Genomic DNA, 27,299 nt, shown 5'->3' with positions numbered 1-27,299 from the left:
AACTCAGACAGGACGTCTGGTAATAGCAAATGCTAATGTACAACTGTCCAAAATTAAAGACAGGTCAACAGGACAGCTCCAAGTTTTAATATATCTTTTATGTATCTTTTTTATCATGGTATGTTGAGAAGCACTCTACTGTATTTCCTGCATTTTCCAGTTCTGCATCTCAGTTAGGTTAATAATATAATTTTTTGAGCCATCTCAACAAAGAGTGAGTGTTTCCTACTCTCAGACCCCTGGCCATGAAGAGCTGCAGTGATTCTGGGATTCAAACTTATGATCTCCTGATGAGCAGGCAGTCAGACTGTTGCACCACCTTGTAAATGCTATGTAGAAGCTATGTAAATGGGCGTGTTTCTGCATCAAAGAAATAACGATAAGGTAATTCCTTTATAAGAGACGATAGCCTGCTTTTTCAGGCAATGGGAGCTCATGAGTTTGAATCGTAGTAATGAGTTAGTGTTCCAGGAGGAGGAGTCCTCCATTTTCTTTTATTTATTTATTCATTTCTTTTACAGCTCACCAGTGTTTTTACAAAAATAAAATATTCTGTCATATTATCTGTGTGACTAATATAATAGATAGTCTATGTGAATCGACTACACTTGAATGTATAAAAGAACGTAGTTTGGCCAATATATTTAACTACAGGTCTGCATTTTGGCTTCATATTCATTCAGTGAAAATCCAACAGGCTGTAAAAAAAAACATAAAACTAAACTGTCACTTGCAGACTGAACTGTGTGTAGTATAATTTGTTATGTAAAAGGATATTACCCACCTCTTTTTAAACTGCACTAGATATATACGAAAATGACAGCCTATGATTCCACAGTACAATAAGAAAAACAAGGACATGCAGTGTCATTGATGAGAAGAACCAAAAGCTTTTTGAGCACTGATGGTGGAGAGTTTCCAGCCTGCTAAAGGCAAGTGAATGAGTTACAAGCCAGGTCTGCTAGGTGCTTTGTATCTAAAAACCTATGGTCACTCCTATCCTCAGAAAACAGCTATGGTAGACAGTGATGAAACAAAAAATGATCTATTTTCAATTATACTGACATTCCAAGATGTTCTGTCATTCAAGAGACGTTTCTTCTTCTTCATTTTTTTTGTACAGCAGAAACACTTGGTCTCCAGAGCTGGCCGCAATGAGACCAGCCCACTGTCCAGACGGACACACTGAAGAACTAAAGACGGCGGAGGGCAAGTCACATAGCCTCGACTCTGTCTACAAGAGAAAGGAAAACAAACAATCCAGCTTATGCTAAAGGTCATGAGATACAATTACATTGCATTAGGCCTTAATTTTCTCTCAGTATCTCAACTCACCTTTAGACTGTGACGGTCAACAACCCTCAGCATGTTTTCCTGGCCCCCGGCAGCAATTATGTGGTCTTTCCCAAACCAGTGGCAGGTGTAGATCTGTGTGTTTGTTATGAGAGTTTGTTATGGGAGAATTAATCAGTTCTTCTAGAAAACCTGGTCCGAATGAAAGTATCCAGAAAGGTCTGAACGGAAAGCGTGTAGGCACTTACTCTACTGTATCCTTGTGGGTCCGGGGGAATGTCAGACAGTTTCTTACCGGAATCATAGTCCCAGACCTGAAGGAAGAATCAAAGTGAATACACAATTACTGTACATGCACCATAAAAACAATGTATACTAAAATACAGGCAGCTTTGTACAGTTACAGCTAGAGTCACAATGTATAAGACATTTCAGTATGCTTTTCTAGAGGGGTAAGGATGTCTACTCTGACATACAAAGCCAGCCCCCACCTCTTTTCGAAACTGCCACCACACCAGCTAAAAGACGCCTGTGCCGACTAACACTTAAGAGTCATGGGGGAGAGAGAGGCATCTACCCATCCGAAGAGAGCACTGAATTGTGCTCTTTCGGATTCTGGTTGCTGATGGCAAAGCACCATGGCTTAGGATCTGAACTTGCGACCCCCCGGGCCATAGTGATAGTGGCCATAGCGCTTTAGACCGTTGAGTCACTCAGAGCCCCGCCCAAAATAATAAAATACTGTGCACCATTTTTACATTCATTAAAGATGGATGTTGTAAATTCTTCTGCCTCAGAAAAAGAACAGTTCAAAGAAATCACTGAAAGCCCAATATTACCATGATATTCATGCCCATGATGCAACTGTACGTATGTGGTCCTTACCTCCAGGGTGTTGTATTTCCTCCAGGAACCAGAGAGAATCTGATTGGAGGCCGGGTCGATCTGAAGGGTATCGCCACACACGTGAGGGCCAGAGAACATTCTAATAGTTACAGAACAGTAATAGTAAGAGTTCAATATCAAAACCCCAGATGTTGTCAATCAATCAAGACCTGTTTGGTGTCCAAATGAAACTTCTTTACTTGTGCACTGGAGCTACAGAGCTATCTTTGCTAACAAACAATAGTCAACTGTCAGACAAATTGTTTCTGTAAACACATGCCCATACACTTCTCCCAGCCGGCACTACTGCATACAGATCTTGATTTATGTGGCATAGACTTGTTAACATGATTTGCAGCACACTCCCAGATAGCATGCCCAAGTAAAATCAAACAGAGCTTTATCAGAACTGATATGTGTGGTGACATTACCAGTTAGCAGCCAAAACAAAACCTAAAGCTGGCTTCTAATGCAAACTCTCCTTTCCACTGTAAATAGTGCCACCAAGTTTGGTTGTAGTGCAGTGATAAAGATATTTTATCCCATTATCTCCATTTGGGAAGATCCAATTTTCCTCCTATCTCACTATTCCTCTTGAATTCTGTCTTTCTTTGGTTTTAAACCAACTCAAAACGGCGCATTCAGAACTGAGAAGGAGGCTAATGCTAATGCACACACACTAAGTGATCTGACTGCAGAGTCCGAGCTAAAGGAACTTGGAGCTGAATGGTTGGGTAGCTCAGTCAGAGTAAATCAGATTTTGTCTGGTTTTAGAAACTGTATCGGACGATAGTCAGCATTAAGTTACTTGTATGAGGGGAATAACCCTTATTTATAGTATCATGGTTTGTGGGGGCTTGAAGGCGGAGGTGGGCGAAGACGCAGGTATTTATTAACAAAGGAAAACAAACCAACTAAAGACTGAGACTAACAAAAGAAACAAAAACAGAACAAACAGGATAAGCAAACCTAACAAGCACTAAAATGACCAAATCAAACAATACAGGAACCAAACAAACAGGCCAAGTCAACAAACTGTGAAACCAACATGAACATATATCCACAAGAACATGCACAAGACCAGACAAGGTAAGGCTGAAACAAAAAGGTACTTTTACACAGGGACAGACGAGGAACACCTGGGACTAACAAGGGGGCATGGCTAGTAAGGAGGCACTGGTGGGAACACTGACGCACAGGCGGGGCAAGGACTGACAAACAAACAGAGCCATGTGCTTAAAAGCTTAATATAGTATAAGAAGTGACATGATATGAGTACAGCATATCACTGGATCTACAACTATACTGTAGTTGTGTCTAATGTACCTGATGGAGTTTTGCATTCTAGTGTCCCAGAACTGAAAAAAGACAAAGAATCGTGTTACCTACATTACTACACATTAAACAGATATATATGTTAGTGATAAAAAAAACGTCTTTCACCTGAATAGTGTTGTCCCACCCTCCCGAAATAAACTCAGTCTCTCTCTCAGGATGAAAATTAAGAGCAAAGACTCGAAACCGGTGTCCGTCCATAACCGCTTTCGAAGCGCTGCAACAGATCAGATCAACAGGTTTAGCAAATTCCTGCTGAATTCATGCATAAATGCACTCACTGGACAGATGTCAATGAAATGTGAACTGAATGTTGTGGAATTTGCTATGACAACTGAGCTGTTCATGCTCCACCCACAAAATCTGTCCTTTCATAGCAACTGATGCTAACCTGGACAAACTTAAGACTAAAGAACAATGGTAAAAGTCCCATTTAACCTAATGAAAATTTGTGGGTGGCACAATCATCTACTGCTGCATTTATCTCATGGTGGTTTAAAAGGACCTTCGATAGCACGGTTTATATTTTTGCTTACTTGTCAGATCCACAAATACGCTGTAAATATGTGAAAGTAAATGTGTGCCCTTTTTAATGATGGTTTTATAGGTTACCTGGCCCTGCAGATTTGAAGTCTCTGGTGAGTGCTGAGGTCGTACAAGTGGATGTCCGAATCTGAACCGCCAGTCACTGCTCGCTCTCCAGATGGAGAGATGGACAGGCAAAGAGTTTGCCTGGGCGCTTGTTTCTCACCCCCTTCATCATTATTTGATTCTTTCAGCCACCACATACACTGTGATCCCCACACATACCAACACCTCACACTTCCACTGGCATCTGAGAGGGAGAGAGGGAGGGGGAGAGAGAGAAAGAGAGAGAGACAGAGAGAGGTATTATATGCTGTGTTCCAGATCCTATTTTTAAGTTATATACCATGTATTAATTTGTATGTTTCTCCCATTCTCCACTGTGCTCCCCATTGAGAAACAGCATCTCCACAACATGGTGCTGCCACCCCCATACTTCACCTAGTCTCCACTGAGGAACAGCATGCCCACAACATGATGATGCCATCCCCATACTTCATTTAGTCCCCATTGAGGAACAGCACCTCCACAACATGATGCTGCCACCAACATACTTTACCTAGTCCCCATTGAGGAACAGCACCTCCACAACATGATGCTGCCACCAACATACTTTACCTAGTCCCCATTGAGGAACAGCATCTCCACAACATGATGCTGCCACCCCAAAACTTCACAGTTGAAATGGTGAAGTATGGGCAGTGTTTTCCTTTTCCACTATTTTTATTTGTATACTACTGAGTATACACAGCTTAAGGATATACCATATACTGCTGTATATGATCAAAATTAGCATATACAGTTTGGACACAGCAACTGTAACAATAAAGCATATAACACATAAAGGAAAATATTAACAATATATTAACAATAGGCTACATCTGATTACAACTTCTAATCCTGCTACCACCATAGCATTTCACTGCCTCAGTGTTTTCAGCTTTCCCTGCACATTGTAAATCTGTTTTAATGAGCTGTAATGTGATTATGAGAAAGCCCAAAGGAGCTGAGGTGGAAAATATCTTCCTTTTCTTCCTTTTAGCCTCTGATCTAACGCAGCACTTAACTCCCTCGTAGCTGCTGTCCACTCCCTCATGTTTATGAATGTTTATGTTTCGACCTCTGGCAGGAAACTAAACAGCCCCAGTACAAGCAGAAAGCTTTTGCTAGCCGGTCAGCTTGTTCACGCTGCTTAGCCAACTACACTGACTTATAAACCAGTTACTTAACATAAAAAGCAGCTTACTGCCTAGTGTTATTTTTATGAGAATGACAGGACATTAAAGGACTGTAAACAGCAGGGTTGCAAATATAACAAAACAAGGCCAGCAGTTTTCACTTTCTCCCAGAAACAAAATACAATTTTAACTGATCTTTGCATCTTATGACTTCTATGCACGATTTGAGGCACAAAACAACACGTCGGTGAGGAAGATCACGCCCAAGCCAACATCTTCAACGTCTCCCTGTGCAGCTCCACTGTCCCAACGTGCCTCAAGCCCACCACCATCGTCCCCGTGCCAAAGAAGTCCACGGTGTCCTGCCTCAATGACTACCGTCCCATTGCTCTCATGCCCATCATCATGAAGTGCTTTGAGAGGCTAGTCATGAGAAACATCAAGACCCAACTGCCTTCTTCATTGGACCCCCTGCAGTTTGCATATCGTCCCAACCGCTCCATGGACGATGCCATCACCACCACCCTTCATCTCTCCCTTACCCACCTGGAGAAGAAGGACACCTATGTCAAAATGCTGTTCACAGACTTCAGTTCAGCATTCAACACCATCGTCCCACAGAATCACATCAGGAAGTTAAGCTTGCTGGGCCTCAACACCCCCCTCTGCAACTGGATCCTAGACTTCCTGACGGGGAGGCCCTAGTTAGCCCAGTTTGGGGACAGCATTTCCAGAACCATCACATTGAACACTGGGGCACCCCAGGGCAGTGTACTGAGTCCTCTGCTGTTCACCCTGCTGACTCATGACTATGCTGCGGAACACAGTTCTAACAGCATCATAAAGTTTGCCAATGATACAACTGTGCTGGGTCTCATCAGCATACAGAGAGGAGGTGCAGCAGCTGACAGACTGGTGTACAGTCAACAACCTTTACTTGAATGTAGACAAGACCAAGGAAATGGTTGTTGACTTCAGGAAAACAAGACACAACCACTCTCCACTCAGCATCAACGGCTCCTCTGTGGAGATCGTTAAGAGCACCAAGTTCCTTGGTGTCCACCTAGCGGAGAACCCCACCTGGTCCCTGAACACCAGCTCTACAGTCAAGAAAGCCCAGCAGTGTCTCTACTTCCTTTCGGAAGCTGAGAAAGGCCTGTCTCCCTCCACCCATCATCACCCTCTTCTACAGAGGGACCATATAGAGCATCCTGAGCAGCTGCATCACTGCCTGGTTTGGGACCTGCACAGCCTCTGACCGCAAGACCCTCCAACGTATTGTGAGGACAGCTGAGCGGATCATCGGAGTCTCTCTCCCCTCTGTCATGGACATTTACACTGCCCGCTGCATCCGCAAAGCAACCAGCATTGTGGATGACTCCACCCACCCTTCACACAGACACACTGTTCTCCCTCCTGCCATCAGGAAAAAGGTACCGCAGCATCCGGTCCAACACGGCCAGACTCTGCAATAGCTTCTTCCCCCAAGCCATTAGACTTCTCAACTCAGTTCAGAGACTGAACTAATGTTTTTTTCTGTTCCATGCACACACACACACACTCTCTCTCTCTCAGACTCTCAGGAAGCATTTTGCACTAACAACTTTACTACCTTACTGGATTCAATATTTATTACACACTGCAGAATTTGCACACTACCCATAAATTATTTATTATTCTTTGTCTATATTGTGTTGTATTGTCTGTCTGCACTTGTACTGTGTTGCACTTGTGTTCTGTATGCACTGGGTCTATGTTGCACCGTGGTCCTGGAGGAACGTTGTTTCGTTTCACTGTGTACTCTGTATGTAGTTGAAATGACAAAAAAACTTGACTTGACTTGACTCTTTTCCTTTCAGCTGTAAAGCTCTAAAGGAAAGACTTGGTAAAATAAAATCTCATTTACACAAATTACCACAAACCTGGTCAAAGTTTAGTGTTGAAAGTTAGCTTCTGGAGTTTTGTGTGAAAGTTACGAGGACAACGCAGCTAACAGGTACCTGATGCCCCACTAGCTATCATTACATTAGCATCAAAAGGCATCACACATGTCTCAAACTGAGTGGAGGTGTTTTGTAATCTCTTATGTGGTTTCCAGACACTATATGACTTACTGTTATCTATAAACATGGACTGAAGTACTTTAGCCTCGCTAAAACAGAATTGGCAAAGAGTATTGCACAATGGTGACAGTTACAACCCATCTCTGATTCAGTGTGAGTGGAAACAATGTCGCTAAATACTAAAATGAATGCCTGCAGTGTGGAATAGACTGTCACTATCAAACACTGTAAAGAGTGATTTTAACACTGAGATTCAATAACTGCCCATTCAAGTGTTCCGGGCTGACAGAACTGACACACTGTGTGAACGTGTGTGGGAGTACTCACAGGTGGCCAGTAGCAGGCAGTGCGAGTGCCAGCTGTGGGTGAAGCGCAGGCCGGTTACAGGCAGAGCTGAGAGAACACTGCTGCTGTCCCTCAGGGTCTGGGTCAGCTCACCACTGGCCGTGCTGTACACCTTGGTCAATCATGAAGGACCATGAAGAAATAAGAAAAGTAAGAAACACACATTTCTAGAAGAACCTGCTTGTATGACTACCAGAAAGGCACTGCAAAAGAATTTGAAGTGGTGGTGGACTGGTGGTGCACTATGCCCTCATTAAAGAGTCATCAGAAGAGAACCCTCACCACAAAAATCAGCGCCAACAAGCACTAACAAGCTGTTAAGCTTTCCATAGAGGGTGTTACTACTAAGTGTGCATGAAGGATGACAGTTATCCTGGTACATATTAGTGTAGAGTACAAAATCTGCTACAAACCTTGATAGAACCATCACAGAGCCCAACAGCAAGCAGCGACCCGTCATTACTGAACTGGCACGTCATGACCACACAGCTACACTCTCTAGAACAAATAAATGGAACACTGTGTAAATTTACAATCGGTCCACAGACGGTCCTGATTTGTGCTCCAACTCAACAGGCATAGAATGAAACTGGACTGCATGAGGAACAGCTTAAAAACCACTGCCTTTAAGGCCTAATTGAGGCCTACACTCACAAGACTGAGTGTATGTAAAGGTCTCCTTCTGTCATGGGCTGAGCCAGAGCAGCACAGTCCTCTCTCTCAGCCGGAAACGGTGTCGGACCCTGGATGGAGAGGTGAATAAGTTGAATAAGCACCTGCTTTGATAAATCAGTGCTTAAAGATGTTAAATTAGGTGAGCTAGTGATGGAATTGAATACTCGCTGGCTGGGGCTTCCAGGAGAAACGTGGAACCAAGCTTTGTCCTTCAAACTAGCTCACGAGATTCCAACTACTTTCTTCTAAATGAGAACGTCCTGTTCCTTTTTACTGCATTTTTGTTTATCTGCATCTGTTCTGATGTGTTAGGGAGTTTTAGAAAATGTGCGTAGATGCCTAAAAGCTCTGCACAGCACTGAAACGTAATACATAAACGTGTCGATTTGTCTGACCCCACAGACATTTAAGTAAAAAAAGGCAGCTTAGTTTTGCCAACTCAGTTTCCATATATAGGCTGTATGGAAATGGACTTTCACACAGTTTACATAATCTGTAAAAGCCTTTTATTTAAAAAAGTGAATACATTTATTGATTTATATTTTATTATTATTACTTTTTTTATATAGCTAGCAAGAACTCTATAACCAATAGAGGGGTTTTTAAAACCATTTTCACAAAACTTTAGGAAGCTAGTTTGGATTTTAGAAGCTGCTTTGCTTCAACTAGAGTCATTATTTTATTTATTCACGCATTTATTTGTATTTGTATAAAATAATCTTACCTCTAAAGTCATATCCAGGCGAACTTTCTGTGTTTATACTTTTATATTTTTCTACTCAAACTAAACCGCTCTCCTTCAGCCCAACAGTCGCCGTTGCTTAGTAACTAGGCCAACGCGAAGCTTCCGGTTCACGTCTCTCTCTCTCTCTCTCTCTCTCTCTCTCTCTCACTCTCTCTCTCTCTCTCTCTCTCTCTCTCTCTCTCTCTCTATATATATATATATATATATATGCTTGTGTGTGTGTGTGTATATATATATATATATATATATGTCTTGCCTCTATATTTTATAAATTAAATGAATTTAAAAATACAAAGCTGAAAGGAAAAACCTTAATGGCAAATGCTAATAGATTATTATTTTTTTTAAACGAGTCAAAACCATGATGCCAAATGTTAATAGATGGTAAATAAAACAAACTTGAAATGAAAATTAAAACAAATTTGAAATCTCAAAACCGTCATTCTAAATGCTAATAGATAGATTACGGTTAACTTCATGACATTTTATTTACTGTTATTGTACTGTAGCCTGTATTTTATAAATAAATATAAACAATACTAAAAATAAATGGTCAGATCTAGAATGTTTAATGCTATCATACAGATAGCAATTTATACATTACGAGATACCGTGTGGCCTTCTATCTTTGCTTAATAACAAAAGAGTAAAATAAAATGATGTAATGAATAATAAGGTGACTAATTAAGCAGTAAAGGTCAAAACCTCAATTCCAAGTCCTAACAGATGTATTACGGTTAAAACGTCACGAGCTGTCGTCAGAGGCCGCTGATTGGCCCAATGGAACGCTGACCATGTCCTTGACGACGACGGCGGCGGCCGCTGCTGCGTGTTGCTGTGATGGTTGTTGTTCTGGTTTTGTCGCTGAGTTTACTGTTTGATTCTCGTACGAATATCAAATGGTTGTGGCTGGTTAACCCCAACAGTTAGTCTCCTACGCTGGACATCTGGCCAGCTTTACCTGAGTCAGACTGGTCTGTTAACTGCCCTTGTCTTCAGGTTAGCTGATCTTGTTTTTAGCGCTTAGCTAGTGCTAGCTAGCTACACAGCGTCCCTCTCCGCTCTCTTTAGAAGGGCTTTGGATCCCACAAACTCCGGGTGCTGCTGTGTAGGAAACCTCTAATGCATTTTCTTACCAGTTTACCCACATTTCATTGTTAAAAGATGTGTTTCTAGAGATTAGTTCGAATATTAAAATATTATTAAATATTTAGTTTAAATGGGATGTAGTGCTAGTTATATATTTTAACGCACTCTTATTATACTTTGCCCACACTATGACATTTTGATAGTTATCTACACTTGTTAGCTAGCTAGCACTCGCTGCATTATTTAAGTAAACACATTAAAATATCTGCGTCCGAATAAATATGATTAAAAAAAAAAAGAGTTAAAAGAGGTAGACTCATGACCAGACGGTAAAAACCATGATAAAACTGAAATATTTTAGCTAGCTAGATGGCATCTGAAGGCAAAAGTGATGTTCTTCTTGGACCTGTTTAGCTCCCCTTCTAATGTGACATTATGCTGACACTGCATGTATTTTCTGCAGAATGCTGCTTTACCACCCCATTCTGCAGCTGATGGTGGCTCTCGGTGTGATTTTACCTCTGGCTACAGACTCGCAGAATACTGGGATCTACACAGTACAGCCACCAACGGACTGGGATGAGCATACAGATGATCCAACAGCTGCTGCAGCAGCAACAACCCAGTCTACGATGGACTCGATAACAGTCGGTGCTCCAGATCCCCTGGACACCGTCACCCCGAGTGTTATTCCAAGAGGGTTTGATGACCGTGCTGTGTCCACTGTCTTCCCCACAACCACAAATTCTGACACAGCCTCCAATGGTAGCTAGTCCACTAACTGTCAGAATCCTGTAATACATGCCTTATGTTCTGCCCCAGCCCTATACTTAAATATGGCTAAAGTACCCCCTCATCCACATCAATGCAACCAGCAGTACAATCTTAGTCATAATTCGCAGTTCAAATTAATTTAACAAATTCTATTTTAAATGTAGTACATTTAGTAAATTATATATGGTAATTTAATAAGTTTTGGCTTTCTAATATTAGATGGCTAACTGCTGTTTAGGTATACATTTGCTGTATGTGTATGTTAACGAATATCTGTATTTTTGGTCAGGGGGTACTCAAATATGTCTCTTAAAGGGACACTTGCCAAATTTCCTCCCTACATTGAAGGTCCATTAAGGACAAATAAGTGATATAAAGCCCATGCGTATAAAGCATATAAAGCCCTAATTTATAACAACTGTCTAGCTAAAATATACACTGGAGGCCACAAACCTTAGCTAACTAGCTAATATTAGAATGCTAACTGGACAGCGCTGCCTACTTCGCCTAACGATCATTACAGAAAAGTAGTCAGTTACAGCTTCAACTGAAGATCTCACTATAAAACTGCAAAGCTCAAAGTAACCAGTGTTAGTTAAATGGCTGCTAGTTTGTCGTAGTTGCTCACATATGGTGCAAACACACTTCCTGCTTGTGAATTACTACTTAAACATCTGGTAGAATAATTAGTCCCTCACAATATTCCTCTCGCTGCAGGGTGTGTGTGTGACATTACGCCAGATTTTTGCGACATCGGCTGCTGCTGTGACCTGCTGGATTGTGGAGTTGCCAACCTGAGCTCTGTTTTCAGTGGCTGTGAGCAGGAGACAAGGTAATTTAGACATGGGCCAGCATGGAACTCCTAGACCGATAATTATTGGGATTGTGTGCTGGCCAGTGTCCAGCATGTTTTGGTAGTTTCCCTACTCAAATACCACATTAGTGGGGATTCAGCTCAGCTAAGTAGCAGACGCACCAAACTCAGCTGGACACCAGCCCATCTGTAGTGGAGTTGATGACCCCTGCTTTATATGCTCATGGAAGTAAGCTGAGGTAGTAATGAAGTGTCTTGGTTTCAGGTTCGGAGTGTGTGTTGAGAGCTGGTTGATGTTCCGAGCCAACGTGGACCCCCAGTTGGTGACGGTCACGGACTCTCTGTTCTGTGTTCAAACAGGTGATGTTCCATTCATCACCCCCTCTCACTCTTTTTCCGTTCCTCACACTGATGAATGTGTATCCTCTAGCTAACGTCAAGGTCACCAACATTTCTCCATGAAATCTGCCTTCAGGCAGGGTTTAGTTTCGGCCCATCTTATCGAGCTGGTCAGGGTCTCCTGAAGATATTTTGTATTTATTTGTTCATAATCGTTTTCTTAAACAAAACCGACCGAAAAACAGACCGGAGGAAGTGGTTTGCACAATCAGATTTGTATCTGGTTTAAGTGCGTCTTGGGTGTGTTTACATTTTGATGTAGCTTGGCCTAATCCTGACACTCCAGATTCATGAAGTGACCAGAAGTAAACAGGGGCTTTGTTGCTGTTGTTGTTGTTGTTTTTTTTTTTTTTAACTTCTACTTGAATGGGAACCGCTGTAGGCTGAACATATATGGATGTTTAAATGAGTTGGGTTTCGTGACATCCCAGATTAAAACCAGTCCGTTTTTGTATCTTAAGTTAAACACACTGGACGCATGGATGCACATGAATTGGAAATCATGGTGGTTGTGTTAATGTTTATATTTTGTTTCAAGTGTATCTATTTCTTCTTTTCTAAACATAGAGACTGAGGTCGCCACGCAGACTCTTGCTAACCTCTCTGAGGGATCGCTATCTGTTTTCTCTCCTCATTTCTCGCTGAAGGAACCCACTGCCTACCGCCGCCTTAACACAAGCTTTTACAAGGTGTGTTGCTTATTGTACTTGAAGAAAAGTGCTGTCACCTTCATCATGTTCCTCCAAACTTTCCTGAACAATATGTGCAGTGTTGAACTTGCACATTCACGCCTGGACCAAGCAGAACGTTGACTAGAGCATTTCACACCGTCCACCAGCTTGCCTTCTTCACAATCTTTTTATTACAGGCTGATGATGTTGTTCTGACATTTTACAACGACACGTCCATAGTGAGCGTGCTCAGACACCCGTCGCCAGGGGCTGCATCTTCTTCCTGCATGGGCCGCAATCCTGCAAGTATGGTTAAAATTTCATTATGTTCAGCAGCATGCCTAAACGAAAGGGGTAAATGTAATCGGTAGGGTTCGGAAGGCTCTTTTGAATGTAGTTACTCCAGTACTGATTACTTAATCTGTAACCTAACCCAAAGGCGATGGGGTATGGGGTTGGGACAGCGGTGGGGGTTTGAGACAGCAGTGACGTGTGGTGTTGGTACAAGTTTGGGACTGCAGTGACGTGGTGAGGGTCTGGGTTTGAAAAGACAAAGATGCATGGTCAGGGTAAGGTTGAGGCCAAGATTGGGTGCTGAGAGAGTATAGGGTTGGGATGCTAATGGAGCTGTGAGGCTAAGGGGTTTGGATGTCACTGGGGCATAAAGTAGGGTTGACGATGGGGCAAGGCAAGTTAACGAGATTGAAACAGCGTTAGAATACTGTAAAATCCTGTTAAACTAGCTTTAGAAAATTCAGTTTTTGTGTGTAAGAAGCAGGGACTGCACTCAATCCAGAATAGCCAATACTCTGCTGTGGCCTTGACTCAGTACGCTCTTAGTTTCTATTTAATTTTGTATCTCTTACAACAGAGGCGTTTTTATAATTGTTGCTCTAAAGTAATACACCTTTACTGTGTGTGACGCAGCTTCTGCAATCACAAGGCCATGGGCTTTTTGTCATCTTGCTTGCTCTGAATCTTCCTTCTCCAATCTCTGACCCCATTTCACACTAGCAAGGTAGGGGTGGCTGTGTGAGGACCAAGAACGGTTGCCTGAGTTGGTTGTTTGAGCTTCAAAAGACAGCAATAAGGAAGGTTAAGGGGGTGGGTTTGGGGTGGCAATATAGCATGGTGAAACTATGGGCTTGGGTCGGCAATAGTGCATGATGAAGATATGGGCTTGGAGCACTAATGGGGCACAGTGAGGGTATTGGCTTGGGACAGTGATGAAGCGCAGTGAGGGTATGGCGATTTTGACCACATCTGGTTTGGAATGAACTCGCTCCGTTATTTCAGCTCCGCTTCCCATATAGGAGCGCTCTAGTTTTATAATTCCAGACTGTAGTCCGCCTGTTTCTTTGTGTACCTTTTTAGCCTCCTTTTACCCCACAGGACCACCTCAGAACAGGTATTATTTGGGCGGTGGGTCATTGCCAGCACTGCAGTGACACTAACTAGGTGGTGGCATGTTAATAGTGTGTGTTGCGCTGGTATGAGTGGATCAGATACAGCAGTGCTACTGGAGTTGTTAAACACCTCAGTGTCCAACCAGAAACATCCAGCCAATAGTATCCTGTGGGCAGCGTCCTGTGAGTACTGATGAAAGACTAGAGGATGACCAACACAAACTGTGCAGCAACAGATCAATCACATAGCTTATGTCTCTGGTTGTACATCTGCAAGGTGGACCAACTAGATAGGGGTGCTTAATAGTGGACAGGGTGAAAGGAGGCTAACAAACATGCAGAGAAACAGAAACTACAGTCTGTAATTATAGAAAGTGCTCCTATATGGTAAGCAGAGCTGATCTAATGGGCCGAGTTGATTTTAAACAGGGATGGTCATAATAGTCTGAAATGACTGTATTTTGCAGCTTAACAGTGAATCACAGGGTATAATATAGAAGCATAGTCAAGGGTAAGTAACTGTTTCTTGCTTTTAGGATTCCTCCGCTCTGGCTCTCTGCCCTGCTCACAAGCTGTAACCACTCAGTCTTGTAGAAGAGACAGCAGTCTGAGTGTTCGTTCGTATTACACTGGGTTCAGCCTCCTCAGGGTAAGTCCCCCTATGTTGTGGCAGACCTGACTAATTAATCTAGGTGGTGTTGTGTCACTTGAATCACATGGAGCACTCTTAACTATTAATGTCTGGAAATGTTCACAGGTTCCACGCCTATTAAAAGTGGATATGCCAAATTTATTGGTAATGTATGACAACTACAGCTGACTCATGCTAACTATATATTTTGGATGCTACTAGTTCCCACCATTTAGACTAAAAGTATGTTCTTTTATTTTAGATTCCAGTTATCCTGTTGTCCAACCAGCCTGAACCAACCCAGCAGAATGGCTTCTGTTTGAACGTAGTGTCAAAGGTGAGTGTGAGGATGCTGTTATACACACACCAATGAGCCAAAACACTGGTGAATGTGAAGTCATGGGATGTATTGTTAGACAGTATGTGATCAGTTGGTTCTCGCAGCTGATGTGTTGGCTGTGGGAAAAACGAGCAGCTTGAAGGCCTGAGCCATTTGAACAAGGCTTGCGCAGTGCTCCTGGTCAGCAGTGGTGAGTACTTACTGACTATGGTCTGAGGAGGGAGAAACCACGAACAGGCAACAGGATGTAAGGGAGGGAGACGAAGGCCGTCTTGTCTGGTTGAACAGATAAAAAGGCTACTGAGGGGGCTCAGAGTGGCTCTGCCTTCTAATGCGCCTTCATTATGGCCTAGGGATTGCAAACGCTGTTTTGGTGCCATGCTAAAGAACAACAGTATATTACATGATATTGCTTCCTTATGTTGTTAATATCTCTGCTGGGTAAACATGCCTTTCTGTTCTTCTCAGGTGGAGTATGTGATTACATACACTGGTGCAGGGGAGATCACGGCGGCAACGCTAAGAGTAGACTTGACAAATGCAAGTTTTGGCACCCAGCTGCTGCAGCAGCACATGGTGCAATTTCAGGTACGCTAATATATTGATATGCTTTACTTCCACATTGCAACTACAGTTAATAACAACTCCAGCAATTGGGTTGCAGCTGGCTACACCTTCACCACCCCCTTCCGGTACGCCACTGGTGGGCTTGACTGTTGGTACGCCAGTGATTGGCTGGTTTGGCGAAGAGGCTCAGCCGGTATCCTTTCAGCATAACCAAGTTTTCCAGAATGCTTACATACTTAAGTACAGGACTGTGCAAAAGTCACAGACCAGTTTCTTGTCAGAACCCCAGAAAACTCACTCACCATTAATCTGTGCTCTTTAACTCTGTGTAAGCTGACGGTCCAGGGGCTGTCTGTGGGAGGAGACTGTTCTGCAGATCTCTTCAACCGAGCCCCTGTTCTTTTCACACACAACGCCATCACCGGCTGCACCTTCAGGTATGATGTTCAACCACTGTTTGCTTTGGCTGGACAATGTGGCCACAAACATTTGGCCACTGTCTAGGTTAAATCAGGGTTTTAATAAATACAGTGCTGTCCCAAATCTTCAGGTCTACATTCCGTGACTGCGCCTCGCTACGAGCTCAGCTTTACAGCATTTTGCGTGGCGCCACAGCCCCGGATATGGTGGCCATGACCGCAGGGTCCCAGCCGGACTGGAGCAGGGTCATTTTGCAGGAGTGTTCCCAGCCCCCTCCAGTAGGTCCTTTTTTTTCTTTACCTTAACACAGCACAGCAGCAGCTTATCTTATCCAATTTATTAACTGTTTTATTTTTATGGGCCAATCAGAAATAAGCAAAAAAAAAAAAAAAAAAAACAACAAAAAAAAAACAAGGCCACCAGCTTTCATCTGAAATTGACAAAGAACACCTTGAGAACTTACTCTTACACTGCAGGCAGCAACATCAGGGGTCCAAGTACTGCATGCCATTATTTATGTCATACCATGGAGTTGCTGACTGCCAACACTTTCCACAGTAATCCTTCAGTTTTGTTCTGTGTACAGGGGGAGCAGTGTGAGACAGGCTGTCTCCTGCCTGTCTCCCTGTCGGTGCAGGTGCTCTGGGCACAAAGGGGACTGCTGGCCCTGCCACAGAACCACATCCTGGGGGCCAAATATGCCTTCAGCTGTCAGATACTGAAGGTAAGCTTGGTCCTTCTGCATAAAGGGCTCTCCCCGAACTATGTTGAGGTATTTAGTAATGGTTAGTAGTGGTTTCTGACACTGTATAACTCACTGTTATCTATAAGAAAGAACTACATAGATGCTTTTTCCTTTCTTGCCAGTGTCCTGTCGTTTCTCCTCTGCCTGTGACCACAGAGGTGATTTTTTCGGATGCCACCATTTACCCAGAAGCCCCCAGGGGTGAGCCCCAACCTGAGTGGAAATTCCCTTTTGCATTTTTCACCACAGGGGCAGGAGAGCTGGATGGAGAGTAGGGGGTGCTACTCTGGGAGCATGCCCTTCTCTTCTCTGGGAGCACTGTTGCCCAAACTTCTACCTCACTGAACATGTACAGTTTTTTAATAATTTATTTTGCAAAATACATAATTGATACACAATACATCATCGTCCAGTCTCTCCTTTATTCTAACAGTCTTCAGAAGCTGCTCCAGCGGGGAAAAAAAAGAAGCTAATTCTGAAGCACAACATCCTCTTGATGTTGATTAAACCCTTCGGCTTGTTGGTCGGTCTGAGGTCGATGCGTCCAGTCTGGAGTCTTTGCATATTGGTCTGTGTCTCTTTGCTCTCTGATCTTGCACCCCGATCTCGTTACATAATATAGCAGGTGGACAGCAGCGGCCGGAGTGACGCCCTGTAGCCGCATAGCCGCTCCCAGCTAAGGAACGAAACAGTTGTTAGAACTGTGTCACTTCAGGATGTCACCATTTGTTAAATAGAACCGCAGTTCTATACAGACCTTTGAAACTGATGCTAAGAGGCTCTTTGTGGGCTGAGTGGATCATATTTTGTCCTCGCTACATTAAGCTAGCTGATTCGCTAGGCTGATTCGGTAATATTCAGAGATAGGCTCACAGTATATGTGTATTGTATATGTGACTTAAATGTCTCTTATGATGTCTGCAGTTTAACTAGAGCTAAAACATCAGAATTCATCACTGTTAGCTTGATAATAACGTAACTCACACATCCCCATTACCAGGCTAAAGGAAATGACCTTTATTGGCGCTAGCAGGGTTAACGCCAACAAAAGCTATTTTTGAAGGTTTGTGTGTTAAATATTGTGCTTGGCTGCTCAGGCTTGTGATTTAATTGGTTATTTAGCTCAAACAAGCATAAAAATCCAATGTACAGTTGCTCTGCTGATGCTGTAAAGCAGCACAGTTGAGATCTCCACCACCATACACGACTACACCCTTGTTGCCTCATTCCTCCTGAGACAGCCAATGAGAGCAGTGGCTGTAAATGTACAAAATGTACACGCACACTAAAACACAATCAATTAAAGTGCTATTGGTACCGCAAGGCCCCTTCGAGCCAAAACATAAGGAAATGCCTTTTTGAGCCCCCCACATGGCTCAACCATCTAAGAGTTAACCTAGGAGACCATGAGTTTGATCCTTGGTAAAGACAGTATAATTGGCTTGACTCTCCCCGACTGGGAGATGAAGGCAATGATGGCAATTCCTCAGCCAGGCATGCTACACCAATCTTTGTCCAGTCCCAAAACTAACTGTAGATTCAAATGTAAGACGCTCTGTATAGGCGTATCAGACAAATGCCGTAAACGTAAGAATCCTGAACAGCAAATAGTGAGCTTGCAAAGAACACACACTTTTAACACTGTAAAATATGCGTCTCCTCACCGTGCTCGGCCGCACTCTGTCCAGTATCTCTCGCACCTCATTGGAAAGGGACACCGGAAGAGAGAAGTAGTCGATGTCTGGAGGCAGAAAAAGACTCTCCTCCTCTCGTATCCTGTCCATTTCTCTCTGCTGCTTCTCACAGTGAGGTCGGTACACAGCTACAGAAAAACAACAAACACATCAAGAGATATTGGAGCGGAGATCCTGTTTTGGTGCGTATTATGTGAGCGCTGCGGATGTAGCAACACGGATCTAAAGATCAGTTAACTAAAGGCTAAAACAGTGTTGCTGATACACCCTAGGTCTCTTCTGAGGGTCTGCAACTTATGTGTAATAGAAACCACTCTCAGCGATTGAAACCAGGTATTTGGGTGCAGCCTGTCAGCGCAAAGTGGGTGGGGAGGGGAAGGGGCTTGTGTTATACTCAAATATCTGAAAATATCTCAAATATCATTTTTTGTTGTTTAAAGTCTATTATAAATTTTGGACAAGTGGGAAGTGAGCAAAGTAGGGCTGCAACAAAAGCCTATTCTGATAGCCAAATAATCTATTGATTATTGAAGAAATGAATAATCGATTATTCACATTATAAATCGCTCAATTACCAAATAACTCATGTAGCTAAATTAAGCTTGAGGTTGTTTCATGCAACTCGCTTTTAAGACACTAAAGATTACTTAACTTAATCAAAACTTGATTGGCTAATTTTGTTGAATAGCAGGACTTTATCCATAACCAGAAAACTGATGTTGGTGAGGATAATGATGAAACTGAGTCAAGATCGTCTATTGGCAGCCTCTCAACAATTACCTTCAATTTTGATCCTTTCCGAAAATTCCAGATACGGTGAAAAGATGTCTGGGAAGATGGAGGCAATCATGCTGAAGGAGATGTCTTTATACTGCAACATCTCTTCTCCACTTTCAAAAAACAAAACAACCTCAGAACCATTAGAACAACCTGCTTTAGTTAATATGACCTGACGAATTGATTCATCAAATCATTTTTCACAAAACATTTAAGCAACAATTCAGTTTATCATAATATTTCTTGTTGCAATTAGATTTTATACAAGTTGATCCTTTTTCTACAGTAGAGAAATAATTAAGTTAAAAACTTTTTTAATTTAGAATTTTCTATTGGACTTTAATTTTGAAAAATAGCCAGACATTTTCATTTAGATTAAAAACAATCACTGAATATCAAATACCATTTGTATTCAAACACTCCGAAATTAACCTCTTTCACTTATAACCACCAGACAAAAGCACTGTATAGCCCTAGTTTTAAATGAATCCTTGGTAATAATTATAATAATAAGAAGAAGAAGAATAATAGTTCTCTTCCGTGGTGCTGTGAAACAATCAGGCCTTCTGCCAGCAGTGTTACTGACCTTATGACATCTCTCTTTGTCTTACTGATGCAGGCAGCCCTCAATTTCTCTTTCCATCGAGGAGATGGCAGTGTGATGGACTTCAGAGCAGAAAGAGCCTCACTGAGACCCTGCCTTACTCGAACAGCCTCCTGGTAACGGTGCTGGGACACACAACCAATCTCCTCAAACCCTGAGAAAGAACCCACGGTGACCGGTCAGTTTAACCCAGGTTAAATGTGGCAATTCAAGTCTGAACAGAAACATCACCCAGACCGACATGAACGTTTGGTTATTGTGCAGTACTTGTATATGACTGCTGGTTTGGTTCTAAGTAGAGTATGCACCAACGTCACGTTCCCTGCTGAAACACGCTGAGTGGCAAACTTTCGGCAACACTTCTACTCCACAATGTCGTAAACGATTTTGTACACTGTGTTTAGTGTGTATTCAATGCTCGGCGTATGAGCAGAGTATGTTGCATAAATTGTCTGTCCTCAGAGACGCTGCAGCAAATCTTCAATGAATGCAGAAAATTATGGGTATTCCATGTCTGTTTAGTGTTCATCGTTTGTACAGTATATATTATGGTGCATTGCAGGATTGCTACAGTGCTCTGAAGATTCTGCAGTACGTTTTCACACACCACTACAAAATGCTGAAACCCAAAAGTAGTGCACTATGTAGTGAATAGGGCACAGTTTTGGACACAGCTGTAGAAAAGGGTGTAGTGCGCAATTACTAATGCATCAATAATGGCGCCTCTCAGTACACATAGAGCTGCGGGCTGCGACGGGTACGGATAAACACTTGTGTGAACCGGGGATTAACTATCAAAGTTTAGCCATAATTATACAGTAGTACTGCTGCTGTAGTCTTTCACACTGTTTTTCAAGCCATAGACAGACATTTATAGCAGACAGACATTTATAAAAAATGCTCCTGGCTCGCGGGATAGGTTCCGGGCTGTCATGCTCGCTGAATCTGGCCTCGTCCACGGCTGCAGAACCTCCATTTTGGATCCAAGGAGAACCCATTAAAGTGAACAAGTCTGTATGTCAATACCATTTTCTTTTTATTTATATGGGATATTTAAAAAAACATTATTCCAGTACCAATGTATTCTTAAATATCAAAGGTTCCATGCTCTTTTAAAGGGTATAATTGCATTACTATTATCTATATTTTAGTGTTATTATATTATCATAGTATCAGAGGCTTATAATGGTTTTAAAATGACAAGAATATTATTTCTTGTTGTAATTGTTCTAATTGCACTTGTGAAGTTGTACACTGTAATACATGATGATAATTACAATAAGATTCTACGCACTGCATGCTTAAACCCTAATAAGAAGAACTTTGATGAGGCTTACTACAGCATAGTACAGGGAGGGGGGAACACTACCTACCTAGCTTCCATTAGCACCTCAGTAATGCATGCATCCAGGTTTACTGTAAAAAAAAAAACTTAAATTAGCTTTATTAATGGTCAGTTTACCTTTTGGCGTAAGACGAAGGTCCGCATTGTCCGGTCGGAGTGACGCCCTGAATTCGGCCCTGCTGGTGAACATACGGTACGGCTCAGCAACCCCCTGCCCCACCAGGTCGTCGATCAGTACCCCGATGTAGCTCTCAGTACGGGAGAGAGATAGAGGGGGCAGAGAGAGGGCAGTCCTGCCGGCGTTCACACCTGCCCACAGGCCCTGAAAGGAGGTGCGCGTAGAAAAGGCTTGTCAGAATCATCTTTGATCGGCTCCTGCAGTGCTCCTCATGTACTGTTCACGATACATATGTTTGTTCTGGCATACTGCTACATGTTGAACTACGCTACAGGCAGCATAGAGTATGACTTAAGTTATCACTGTAAGGAAGCAGCTGAGGGCAAACAGTTGGAATAATTGGGAAACAGTCAACAGATAATCATTAGTTGCATACCTGTGCTGCTGCCTCCTCGTAGCCTGTGGTCCCATTGATTTGCCCGGCAAGGAAGAGCCCCTGAACGCTTTTCAGCTGCAGCCACGGGAACAGCTGCGTTGGGCAGACAAAGTCGTACTGCACCCCATAACCTGCCAAAAACGGAGGGAAATAGGACCAGAGTAAGTAAGTTACAATCCAGGTCTGTGAGGTGCTTCACATGAAGAAACAGGTTGGGAAAGCCAGGAATTTTACTTTGACTAAATTCTCTTACAATTTGTGAATTCTGCTGATTCCAGCTAAAGCCTCATCATGGGAAACTCTCACTTACCTGGTGTGCGGATATCCACATGCCGCAGGGCAGGGATCTCTCGGATGAGGAGGAGCTGCATCTCCGGGGGCATGGTCATGGACAAACCCTGAGGGTACAGAAGGTCAGAGTCCAAACCCTCCGGCTCCAGCCACACCTGGTGCTGCCGGCCTGGAAAGCGCAGCACCCTTGACTCAATGGAGGGACAGTACCTGGGTGGGGTGGGAGGGGTTGGAGTTGAAGGGGAAGTCGACATCACCTTAATGAAGACGGTGTCATTTTGAGTGGACTGAGAGAAGTGTGTGGCAGTGTATTTATAGAAACCATTTGGGTGACTTTTAGTGTTTGTTACCCTCCTAGCTTTAGCGCTACAACAAATTTAGCAAAACCAAACATGCCTTGGCTGATCAACTACAGAGGAAAGAATCTCAAAACAATACATAGCTTGCACATTTTGAGTGTGTTGAGAGTACCTAGGTCCTTTGGTGTCCTGCTGTATGTGTGAGTTCATGTGTAGACATTCTCTGACCACTCGGTCTACCCCAGGTGTGGTGTACACCAGATGACAGGTGACTTGCTCCTCAGGCTGTTAAACAAAACCAGAAACCAGTAAATGTCTATAGGAGAGTACTAAAAACTGGGTCCTGCTCATTAAGCGTGAGCCAACTGACAGTGGGAATACTGGTGGAATTCTAATTTAAGCACACAATGCCACCACATGGCCAAAGTAAACACTGCAGGATCCAAACCTCTTCACCTTGCAGTGTACGTGCGTATTGATGAAGCTAAATGGCGTTGGCTGAGGGTCAGGCAAATGAAGCTCTGCAAGGGAGAAGTCAACCGTCTCTTTGACAATCCGAGGGGGTGTCCCGGTCTTTAGGCGGCCAAGTTTTAACCCAAGCACCTCTCTCAGACTGTGGGACAGACCGGCACAGGAAGGCGGGTCACCCATCCTTCCTCCGGGAGAAGTGGTCTGGCCCATGAAGAGAGAGCCAGAGAGGAAGGTGCCGGTGGTGAGGATGACACAACTGGAGAGAATTTCATTGCCACCATCAGCTGAGAGAAAGACAAAAAAGTAAGGTGTAAACGGCTGTATCTGGTGCTGACCATGCATCCCAAACAGGAATTCTTTCTCACCCATGCGAACTCCAGTCACTCTGTGCTTTCCCGGCTGATTTGGATCAGCTGCAGATATAAGCAGATCCTCCACTGATCCCTCAATCACGGTCAGTCTCGGCATGTTTAACAACTCTGACTTAGAGGGGAAAAGGAACATTACAACATGGCCTAGGATAGAGCCCTGAAGCACCCCAATAGACCTCCCCCAATCAAGGTGTTTTTGCAGTCAAATTTCAAATGGGGCGAATGCAAGGGGAAAGATACCTGGATGAATTCTTTGTAGCGGCCACGGTCGAGCTGTGTCCTGGGGCCCCATACGGCTGGGCCCTTACTACGGTTTAGGATAGTGAAGTAAACTCCAGCATAGTCCCCAGCCCGTCCCATCAGGCCATCTAGAGCGTCCACCTCCTTTACTAGGTGCCCTTTCCCAACTCCTCCCATTGACGGGTTGCATGACAAAGCCCCTGTAAGAAGAACACAAAGAGTTGAAGATAAACACAATTTAGGCTGAAGCACAAACATACAGTGAAATTAGCGGAAATGAGCATAGTTGTATACTTTGACGTGACCTATCCTTGACTTACCAATTGTTTGGATTTTCTGTGTGATGAGCAGTGTCGAAGCGCCGATCCTGGTAGCGGCAGCTGCTGCCTCTGTGCCAGCATGTCCACCACCCACGACAATAACGTCATATTTGTGGTGTGCAGTGCTACTAGCAAGCCTTGCTGAGCAAGTGGACGGAAAATGGCGCTGGGCGAGTAGTCTCCGTACCAGTAACATGAAACCGCTATAATATGAGTGTCATAGTACAGAAAAGTCGAGATGGTGGGCTAGAAAAAAAGACAGAAAGAAAGAAATGTATTCATAGCCTGATTAATGGCTAACTGTTATATTGAAATGTGTAAACTCAACAAGTAGGGAGGTCTATGTTGATGTCCAACATTTGTGTTGTGTCCTTAGTGAAAAGGACATCCCACGTAACCAAAATAGAGCTGTAATACGGCCCGATTCCAAAACCCCAACACTGTTATGTAACAGTCTTGACTCATTTTATTCACACCCCTAAAATTTACATAAGCACATTTACAAAGCTGGAGAAGCATGACGGCGACTTTTGGGGGAATAATTATGTAATAATTACGTATTGCATTAACTGCAATGTGCTGTGCTATGCTACATGGCTTAAAGAGTGGTAAAGGGGCTCGTAAAACCCCACTATGCACTTTTATCCCAACCAAATCAACCATCTTTATACATCAAAGCACAACTTTAGCTATATTTTTAAATATATATATATATATATATATATATATATATATATATATATATATATATAAATGTACATTTGAAGATCTGCCACTGACTATTATTATAGACAGTACATAAAAAAGACCATATTTGTGTCATGGAGACTCTTAGTTCCCATCAGCACCACTGAAAGATATCTCTACAATAATAACAACAATTTCACACCAAACCCACTCTGAACTATTGCTACTTCTTTTTGTTGTTATTACAGAAAAGAAAAAAAACATACTGTCGAACAGTTAGTGTCGTAAGTACAACTATAGCGTTATTACATTGTTGTAAGGCGTTTTGGAAGGTCATTTGCCCGGCTAGAGCTGAACCCACACCGGCCACATGCTTCAGACGCAGCCGGGTAACAAATCCTGTTCCGGGATCAGTTCCCCCTTTACCCGCTACACTAAAAACAACCACGTGACCTCATAATAGCTGACCTCAGACCAGTTTCCTCAATCCCACTTTAACTGCATCCACTTAAACCGGTACTTTGACATTTACCAGCAAATTCAGAAGTGTTCTTCCGCTCCGCCTGTCCAACAGAGCTGTTTTGGTGTATTTAAGTAAATGTACGCTAATTACAGTATGAAAACTGTATATGTCGTAGTTATTTCAGCGTCAATCTTCTCTCCGAGGCAAACAGTGCGCCGCCATTACTTTTGCTAAGCACGTAACCGTAATGCCTGCCGTACATGCGCGCACAAAAGCATTTTACAACGAAAGGCTTCAGAAATGTATCGATATTAATATGGTGGACTTAAAAAACATCTGATATCAATGGCTAATTACTAAACAATAAAACAATCGTGTCGGTCCGCGTTTATATTAAAAAAATATTCTTTTCCGATGCATAGGGATGGAAATCTGATTCAACTGGACGAATCGATTCTTTTGACCAACTGGTTTCAAAGAATTGAAATTCTGAATGAACTATTTTCGGTTCAGTCATTGAATTTGACGTCACTTAAAAGAATCGGAATTTTAAATGGAATTAAAATGTTTTGACAAAGAAAGATCATCAGATGATCAGTTCCAATTAAATGTACTGACTCGTCTAGAGATGGCCTAAATATATTTTATAAACGTTTTATTTTTTATAAAAGAGTCATAGACAGAGAGGTGTATGCAGGGTGTTATGGGGCAAAATAGTCTCCAATTATAATTTTTTTTTGGTTCTGATTGACAACAATTTTACCATCATCAACACATAAATATAATACTTTAAAAAGAGAAACATACCAAGTCAGAATTGTTCACTGTGGTTGTGAATGGAACCAGACGTCTGGGGAGTGTAATGACTTTCCCTACAGAAAGTTATTACAACAAATGGTTGCGAACACACTGAGATACTATTTTAAAACGTTTAAAGAAGGTTTTGGCTTAATTTTTTTTTCTTAAAATCAGTTCATGGCAGAGGACTACATGCAGGGCACATAGAGCCCACTTTTCCAAATGTTCACTTTTTCCATCATCAACATTACATTTAAAACCCAGCAGAGGTTTTAGTCCGTAAAAAGTCCAAATATTCAGTCAATAACTTGTCAACTCTGTAAATAACTGTTTTTATCTGTTTAATGAACAAAGCACAAACACATAGTAGGAGAATGTGAATAAAATATAATAACTTTAAAATAGGGTTTCAACTAAAATGAGATCCTTTATCGCATACCAGGGCACTGCTTTAATGGGGGCCCACTTGACCACCTTGTTTACCCCTTAGACTTTCTTAGTCCACATCTCCATACTTATTACCTATAGTATTTCTGATGGTGTTACTGTACGCATTTATTAGTGCTGCTACCCAACCGGGACCTCTGTACCTCATTTTGTTCTCTTTAATATACCTTAACTCGTCTGAAATGACAATAAACAAATTCTGCTTGTGTTGGTTGTAAGTGAAAATCAGTGTCTAAATCCTCTATGGGAAACAACGTTGTAAAAAATAAACATAAAGTATTAAAGGTGCTATTACTTTTGCACACACCACACTTATTTTTATATATGCACATTTTCTGAGCAAATAAATAGGTATGCTTTGTTATGTAGTTATGTAATTATGCATTAAAATGACAGAAGAGTGTTTTGTGTAGATGTAAACAAATGCAAAAATTATTATTATTATTATTTATTATTATATGGACTATATAATTGCCTATATAGACTAGCATTTGTCATATAAATAAATAAATGTCGTTGTATAATAATAATAATAATAATAATAATAATAATAATAATAATAATAACAATAATAATAATAATATTTTATATTTGTTTGGTAATACGTATATTTGTTTGGTGTTTATTATTCCTCCATTTTCACGCCTAAAACCAAGCGCTTCCCTTCCCTCGATCCTGGAGAATTAGCAGCCCCTGGGTTTCAGGTGCTGAACTGCAGGTAAAACTCCACCGAAAGAAGCAGTTATGTGAGTAACGAGTGTGTCGGAGTTGCACGTTACGTGGCGGGCGAGTTCACGTTGTACTTGAGTTGCGGATGTTTTACTGAACCGTCGTTAATTAACGATCATTCTTAATACCTAGTTAACGAAGTACTTAGCATTACGAAGCTTTTGGGAAGCTGACACCAGTTCGAATCAGTGAATCGGTTGGAGAGGTTTGTTCAAAAGAACCGATTCGTTTACGAGTCGGACATCACCA

At 42.4% G+C, this 27,299-nt stretch overlaps 3 protein-coding genes across 4 annotated transcripts; 1 reads left to right on the top strand and 2 right to left on the bottom strand.

Moving 5' to 3' along the window:
- Positions 1-290: 290 nt before the first annotated feature.
- Positions 291-9,175, bottom strand: LOC140544260 (WD repeat-containing protein 82-like). Its single transcript, XM_072667707.1, has 11 exons — positions 9,084-9,175; positions 8,339-8,427; positions 8,098-8,182; positions 7,667-7,796; positions 4,126-4,348; positions 3,622-3,730; positions 3,505-3,536; positions 2,179-2,278; positions 1,542-1,607; positions 1,336-1,428; positions 291-1,234 (listed from the first exon to the last, which is right to left on the bottom strand). The coding sequence occupies exons 1-11, from the start codon at positions 9,093-9,095 to the stop codon at positions 1,082-1,084; spliced, it is 1,092 nt and encodes a 363-aa protein (XP_072523808.1). The 5' UTR covers positions 9,096-9,175; the 3' UTR covers positions 291-1,081.
- A 739-nt stretch (positions 9,176-9,914) lies between these two features.
- On the top strand, positions 9,915-17,360 carry LOC140543987 (tectonic-3-like). Of its 2 annotated transcripts, none has more exons than XM_072667323.1 (15): positions 9,915-10,103; positions 10,725-10,958; positions 11,685-11,799; positions 12,047-12,141; positions 12,748-12,869; positions 13,049-13,157; positions 14,794-14,906; positions 15,015-15,053; positions 15,151-15,225; positions 15,697-15,816; positions 15,893-15,988; positions 16,129-16,232; positions 16,346-16,493; positions 16,802-16,939; positions 17,083-17,360. In XM_072667323.1, exons 2-15 carry the CDS (start codon positions 10,826-10,828, stop codon positions 17,233-17,235), a joined length of 1,560 nt encoding a protein of 519 aa, XP_072523424.1. In that variant the 5' UTR covers positions 9,915-10,103; positions 10,725-10,825; the 3' UTR covers positions 17,236-17,360. The 2 variants fall into 2 exon arrangements, with proteins under 2 accessions (XP_072523424.1, XP_072523423.1); XM_072667322.1 differs by having other exon boundaries at positions 10,657-10,958.
- Positions 17,165-25,483, bottom strand: mto1 (mitochondrial tRNA translation optimization 1). Its single transcript, XM_072667321.1, has 13 exons — positions 25,146-25,483; positions 23,927-24,172; positions 23,607-23,806; positions 23,361-23,478; positions 22,981-23,279; positions 22,697-22,809; positions 22,245-22,435; positions 21,935-22,065; positions 21,498-21,702; positions 20,018-20,189; positions 19,435-19,544; positions 18,625-18,782; positions 17,165-17,636 (listed from the first exon to the last, which is right to left on the bottom strand). Exons 2-13 carry the CDS (start codon positions 24,120-24,122, stop codon positions 17,430-17,432), a joined length of 2,100 nt encoding a protein of 699 aa, XP_072523422.1. The 5' UTR covers positions 24,123-24,172; positions 25,146-25,483; the 3' UTR covers positions 17,165-17,429.
- Between the last annotated feature and the right edge of the window lie 1,816 nt (positions 25,484-27,299).

This window comes from Salminus brasiliensis, chromosome 22 (genome assembly GCF_030463535.1).
Source record: "Salminus brasiliensis chromosome 22, fSalBra1.hap2, whole genome shotgun sequence".
NCBI lineage: Eukaryota > Metazoa > Chordata > Actinopteri > Characiformes > Bryconidae > Salminus > Salminus brasiliensis.
This window is presented reverse-complemented; position numbering and strand designations above follow the sequence as displayed.

Coding starts and splice junctions, on each gene's coding strand:
- LOC140544260 (XM_072667707.1), bottom strand. Junction 8,183..8,338: donor CTTTACATACACTCAGTCTT/GTGAGTGTAGGC, acceptor TATTTGTTCTAG/AGAGTGTAGCTGTGTGGTCA. Junction 1,235..1,335: donor TTGACCGTCACAGTCTAAAG/GTGAGTTGAGAT, acceptor TTTCTCTTGTAG/ACAGAGTCGAGGCTATGTGA.
- LOC140543987 (XM_072667322.1), top strand. CDS start 10,658: ATGCTGCTTTACCACCCCATTCTGCAGCTGATGGTGGCTCTCGGTGTG. Junction 11,800..12,046: donor GGCTGTGAGCAGGAGACAAG/GTAATTTAGACA, acceptor TCTTGGTTTCAG/GTTCGGAGTGTGTGTTGAGA. Junction 12,142..12,747: donor TCTGTTCTGTGTTCAAACAG/GTGATGTTCCAT, acceptor TTCTAAACATAG/AGACTGAGGTCGCCACGCAG.
- mto1 (XM_072667321.1), bottom strand. CDS start 24,122: ATGTTACTGGTACGGAGACTACTCGCCCAGCGCCATTTTCCGTCCACT. Junction 23,280..23,360: donor AGTGACTGGAGTTCGCATGG/GTGAGAAAGAAT, acceptor TCTTTCTCTCAG/CTGATGGTGGCAATGAAATT. Junction 17,637..18,624: donor ACAGAGTGCGGCCGAGCACG/GTGAGGAGACGC, acceptor TTCGTTCCTTAG/CTGGGAGCGGCTATGCGGCT.